The following is a 6,515-nucleotide window of genomic DNA, read 5'->3' on the forward strand; positions in this document are numbered from 1 at the left end:
AAAAAAAAAAAAAAAAAAAGAACTTGCTGTTAGTTATGTTCTTAGGAGTGATGATGAATGTAAGAGAATCGAGGGCCAGTCATAAGAAATGATACATGCCTGAGAAATACCCATGGCACTGTTACATTGATAGTCTCCAAACTTGGGCTGCTGACTCGGTGTCACGATCAGGGGAGGGTTCTCCAAGTCTGGATACGCAGCTCTAATGGCACAGCCAAAGACTTCCTGCAGGCAGCTGTTGATGTTAATCATATTTTTAGTTGGTTTTCTCCTTTCTTCCTGAAGACTCTGCAGGAAAAGAACAGCAGTGTCTCAGTGAAGTAGTATGACATTACACATTCCACCAAATATGCAGATTAGAACCAGGATGGGAATGTCAACACAGAACAGGACCCTGAGACATTCCCGGGAAGCATTGAGGCCATTCATTCTGCATTTGCCTTATCAGATCAGAAATAGTAAAAAGTGGTGACTGAATAGAAAACAGAAGCAAGGCCTAGCACCAGGGACACAGAGACAGGCAGATCTCTGAGTTCAGGGCCAACCTGGCATATGTAGTGAGTCCCAGGACAGCCAGAGCCACATAGAGATCTAAAACAGAAGAGAGTCCTAAACTGCTTCATACTAAGGACGCAGTGAGAACTCAGAGGAAAAGAGCACCAGTGCCATACTCTCCAGAACCATCCTTTTCAGAGCAAGAGAGGAGAGGAACCTCGGAGAGAACCCAGAGTGACAGCACTGTACCAGAAAGACAGGCTTTGCCTTCAGAGCAATAACTCCTACTTGTTAACATAACAGCTTTTAAGTGGAGCACACTCATTTAAGATAGAATATAATTACTCTTTTTAAAAAAAATATAATTACTCTTATTATCACTCATTACACCTTCACAAAATTGTGTCTCTACAGTACTCACAGTACTAGCCAGTGCACCTGGCATCTAAGATGTTATCAAAACACGTGTGTGTGTGTGTGTGTGTGTGTATGTGTGTAAAAGACTACAGAAAGTAAGACCAACCAGGCCAACTAGGCTGACCCAGTGAGAACTCATCTCAATAAAAGATAAAAAGGAAGGGAGGTCCTGGATTCAACCTCTAACAGCAGTGAGTAAGCAGACACTGTTCACGAAGCACAACGAAAACACTTCCTGTGTACTAAGATGTGAACCTAGAGCTTCAAGCCTGCCACAAAGTGGATGCTCTTCCAGGGAGCCCCCCCCCCCCCAGTCCAGTGACCCAGAGATCATTAGCCAGGGAGCACCCCCAGTCCAGTGACCCAGCGACCACTAGCCAGGCCCACAGGCTCACACCTAAAATCCTAGCAGTTAGGCTGAGACAGGAGGAGCAGTCAGCTTGGGCTACATAGTAATAACCTGTCTCAAAAAGGCAACAAACCTCACAGACCTGCAGGGTAAAACAGCAATGGTAACAGTAGTTATGTATGTACACAGTGTCAAGTTCTGTAACCAGTGTTCTGTGTACATGCTCTTTTGACTTCCATCTATGTAACAGAACTGAGATTCCTGCTACCATCACTTCCATGTAAATTAGAAATTGACCAATCACAAACCAGGTGTACAGGAATGTAGGAGTCAAGTGCCACCTTCCTCGAATTCTCTGCTAAAAAATAAAAAACTTACACACATACTATTGACTGATTGATACTGGGTTACTGTATACCTCAGGCTAGCCACACACAACAGTGTTCCTGCCCCAGTCTATCAAGTTATAGTCTTTTTTTCCCCCCCCAGATAGGGTTTCTCTGTGTAGACCAAGCTGCTCTTGAACTCAAAGAACTGTCTGATTCTGCCTCCTGAATGCTGGAATTAAAAGTGTGCACCCCTGTGCTCAGCAAAATTATATTCTTTAATTCAGCAAAAAGCCTGATAAAAGCCGGGCGTGGTGGCTCATGCCTTTAATCCTAGCACTTGGAAGGCAGAGGCAGGAGGATTTCTGAGTTGGAGGCTAGCCTGGTCTACAGAGTGAGTTCCAGGACAGGCAGGGCTACACAGAGAAACCCTGTCTCGAAAAACAAAACAAACAAACAAAACAAAACAAGCCTGATAAAATGTTAGGTCAGATACTGACATGGCTATTGAAGGGTGGGGAGGGCTCATGAGAGCCTGAGATAAACTGAAATTGGGCTCTGGACCTGCACCATGCCAACCTCTCCACAAAGTTCTAGTCCATCAGTCCTGCAGAAGGTTCAGTGCAAGTGAGGTTCTCTATGGGAGCGTGTGTTGGCAACAGTGTAGTTCTGTACACGTTTACAAAGATTACTAACAGACACAGTGGTAAAACAACTTTGTAAAAATGAAGCTTGTACTTTGGTTGAGAATTTCCATGCCAGAAAATTACTAATAGCGACTCAGGAAACAAACAAAAGAAGAGCTGAGTTAAGTGGGTTGTCCGTTTGCTTCTTTCGGTTTGTCCTAAGAGTCTCATGTTGCTGAGGCTGGTCTAGAAACCCTGATCCCCCTGCCTTCACTTCCCAAAGCACTGGGATATAGACGTCAGCTCCCAAGCCTGATCAGTTTTACATTTTTAGTTTATCAACTTCTTATTCATGCTTTTCACAACCTAAAGATTTCCAACAGAAAATGTCAGTTACATATAATCTTAAGTCTTAAAAATCTGTAATAAACTTAACTTTTAAAAACTTGTACCTTTTAAAATAAACCTATACACAAACACACAGAATCCACTGTACTTGACTTCATCCAAATTAACATTTGAATATAATCAATGTAACACTTTTTTTTTCCTTCCTTCCTTAATCCTCTTGCCTCCCATAGAAAGTGACAGAATCAAGGTGTGCACCACCACACGCAGCCACATGCAGTTTTATCTGGTGCTGGACTGAACCCACGGCCTTACACAGGCCAGCCTCTCTACTGGAGATGGCTTGAGAGCCATTCTTGGTTGTGAGGCAGGCTCCTGAGCTGTAGCCCATGCTGGGCCTACATCTTCCTGCTTTGCCTTTCGGGGCTAGGACTACAGAGGTGAGCCAGCCTGATAAGTTCTTGGCAACTTTTCTTTACTTGATTTATATCTGTGTGTCCTCCTTTCTCCCATGATTCCTAGGCCTGTGGGAGAGAGGAGTTAATACTCCTAGCTAGAAATGGTTCCATACTTTAATTCTATCTCTTGGGAAACCAAGACAGAGGACTGCCACAAGTCTGAGAGCGACAGGCTATATATCACAAAGCATGCCAGCCAGGGTTGGACTGCAAGACCTTAACTCAAATAAAGCTAAAAGCAGACACATTTTGGTACAATCACCTTTACTGTTTTGAGGTTTTGTAAAACCCCACATTATAAAAATTAGTAAAAATAACAGCTTTTGAGAACACTAAGATTAGAAGCAGATTTCCGAAAATCTACAGATTCTTTAAAAGTGGCACTATTATGACAGCAATCATGTATGAGTATTATCGGTGTAAAAAGCTTTCTGTGACTACTTTAATAAATGTACCAAGTGGCCAGGCTCTGGAGGCAGAGGCAGTGGATCTATGTGAGTTGGAGAACTGGTCTACTTACAACAGCTCCAGAAAGGTCAGGGCTAAAGAGAAACCCTGCCTCAAAAACAATACTAAATACGTTTTTAAATCTTAAAAACACATAAAAAAGACAGAAAAGCATAAGAAAAAACGGAGGCAGTCATGCTTATGAGAACATGGGTAAAACACCTCCTGCCAAACCATCTGGTACGTCCTTTCAAGGTGGAGTGTGCGGCCAGGTGAGGCTATGGCACACAGCACTTCATTCTTGTGATGCTCCTTCCCTTCCCACTCTCCCTCGCTCTGGGTTTTTAAGACAGGGTTTCTCTGTGTAGCCCTGCTTGTCCTGAGACTCACTCTGTAGACCAGGCTGGTCTGGAACTAAAAGATGAGCCTGTTTCTGTCTCTTGTACACAGAAAAGTTTGTTTTCAGCACAGCTTGTGTATTTCCCTTCCTTCAGCAGGACATAAGCACTTGACAAAGCTATCTGAGCACAGCTGACTCCATATAGATAATAAAGAGCTTCACAGGACTTCTCGGATGCCTGAGATGAGCGCATGGGGTAGTGCCTACGCAATCCAGAAGGTAATACACACACTGGAGAACAATTAACGAGGTAACACGCTGGGCTGTGTCATCAGTAAACCTGAAAGGCAGGCCAAAGAAGCTGAAGGCAGGCTTCCTTTAAAACAAACAAACAAACAAACAAATTACATGGATAAGCATTGCTGGACTATAAGGCTATTCAAATGGTGGCATAGTAGCACACACCTGTAAACCCAGCCTGAGAGACACAGAAGCAGAAGAAGCACTTCAAGATGGAGGCCCAGCCCAGAAGCCAGCCTGAATAGCGAGGCTGTTGGACGGAGGAGGAGAGGCAGAGAAAGTTTTGCAACATTAAATGAAAAGAACCCCAAAAGATGCTATAAAGCATAACATAAAACTGCAAAATAAACAACTTAATGGCATAGGAGTTAGGAATCAGTGAGTGCATTTTAAAGCATCCCCGTTAGTTTGCTCCTGACAAATCATTTCTTTTACGGTGTGAAAATAGTTTTAAAAACAAAAGACAACATGGGCATACGCCTTTGAAGAAATCTCAACTTCCAAACCATTCTTTAAACCATCGTAATGAGCCACTTAAAAGGGGCATCGTATTAAACCACTTAAAAGGGCCCTGGGAAGCCAGCGCCACCCCAATTTCTCCAGCACAGGTGCCTGATGCGTCCTAACTTGCCTTATGCAGGAAAACCCATTTCTAAACAAATGCCCCTTTTCAGTTCTTATAGCGCGTACTTTTAGAATCTTCAGTAACAACAACAACAAATTATTTGAAGACATCCAGAGCACTCACCCTTCGAAGAATATTCAGCCGATACTTCAATTTTAAATTTTCTTCTCGTAACTGTTCCAAACTTGGAGAAGCTTCCAAGCAGCTACAGTTCTTCAGCCGGTCGATCTCGGCAGTCAGAGCCTTAATCTCCCTTTCCTGTCAGGGAAGGCAACTTTTCCATTCCAGGTCAAACGAATGCTTCCCGGATAATGGCAAACCGTACCACAGACGACCTTCCTCATTTCACTCCTCCACAACGTGTGGGGCAGAAAAATGAGAATGGACTTTGCTTTGGGATCAATGATTTTACTGACGTCAGCAGTCATCCTTTATAAGATGGAGCTGAGTTCACACGTATGTGCTGGGAATGAGGAACTGCAGTGCAGAGGATATACCTCCGCACAGTGCGCACGGCGGGACACACCTCCAGTCCTTCCGTGTTTGACTCTGGGGTCAGAGTCAAACACGGAAGTCTCTTCTTCAGCTCGGTGCATCCTGATTTAGTCAGAGTACAAGTGTCTGGCTTTACTACCTGTGTTCCTAAATCTGATGACTTCACCAAACCAAACACGACAAAACAAACCAACAAAGTTGGGGACTTGCACCCCTCAATGGTGCTTGCCTCGGCATAGGCCGTGGCTCTGGGTTAGATTCCTGAGACAAAAGGAGTCAATATACACTGCCATCTTTGTCGTATTCGAAATCGCTCAAGTGTCCGCCTTTGCCTTTTCTGGGTCTAAGTAAACTATATATAATAAATATATTAATATATGTATATATATATACACACTATATATATATATATACTATATATATAGTAATATATATACAGTGTATGTATATGATTATTATACTATATCTATATTTGATTACATACTTATGTATATATATATATATATTTTTTTTTCCATTTCTCCAATATCTGCTACTATTCACCGGACTCACAGCAGTAAAGGGTGTGTCCATTTATCTTGTACCTCAGGGAAGACAAACTGAGTTCCTAACGCTAGTGTCTAGGCCCGAAAAAGAAGAGAGACTGGTCCTACTTTCGGTTTTTAAAACTGTGACATTGTCCCAGACCAACACTGGAGGCTTCTTGGGCAGTTTCCGGCTGGGTGTCAGGGCACACCTGCCCTGCTCTAACCTGGCCTGGGCGGCCTCGCTGGCTGTCCACGTTAGGCCCTGCGACACCCTCTCTTCTCTGAGTGACAGTCGCACGACCCGGCCAAGAGAAAGCGGCCAGCGGAGCAGCATGGCTTCGCAACTCCGAGGTTCGGGACTGGGGTCGCCCCGCCGCCGCCTGTGGAAGCCACTGCGGGCTCTGCCCCGCCACCGCCCGCTCCAGAGCCCTCCGCCCCGCCCAGGGACAAACCTGCTGCAGCAACCGCGCGGAGCACTGAGCCACCAGACCGTCCATCCTCTCGTCAGCGACTCACATGCCAAGCGGCCGGAAACGGAAGTGTCTAGTTTGGGCCGGAAACGGAAATTCCTACCCGGGTGAGTCACTGTTTTCGGTTGTTCAGGGCGCGCCCTCTGCTGCCCCCTAAGGGGATCCAGGGGACAGTGAGAGAGGCTGGGAGCAGGCCAAAGCAACCCTGTGCTCAGAGGCGTGGCACCAGAATGGGCGCAGAAGCCATAAACCCATCCCTCATTTGTTTTGATTTTTTGGTTTTACTTTTTGT

The 6,515-nt window shown here is 44.8% G+C and overlaps 1 protein-coding gene across 1 annotated transcript in view; it reads right to left on the bottom strand.

The window, feature by feature from the left end:
- The window catches only part of Rars (arginyl-tRNA synthetase), a 27,990-nt gene extending 21,693 nt beyond the window's left edge, over positions 1-6,297 (bottom strand). Inside the window, exons 1-3 of the mRNA XM_021211917.1 lie at positions 6,206-6,297; positions 4,855-4,989; positions 100-288 (exon numbers count right to left, since the gene is read on the bottom strand). Of these exons, the coding sequence (XP_021067576.1) occupies positions 100-288; positions 4,855-4,989; positions 6,206-6,250 (369 nt within the window). The 5' untranslated portion in view covers positions 6,251-6,297. The remainder of the gene's footprint in view (positions 1-99; positions 289-4,854; positions 4,990-6,205) is intronic.
- Between the last annotated feature and the right edge of the window lie 218 nt (positions 6,298-6,515).

The sequence above is a fragment of the Mus pahari genome, chromosome 14, assembly GCF_900095145.1.
Source record: "Mus pahari chromosome 14, PAHARI_EIJ_v1.1, whole genome shotgun sequence".
In the NCBI taxonomy this organism is placed as follows: Eukaryota; Metazoa; Chordata; class Mammalia; order Rodentia; family Muridae; genus Mus; species Mus pahari.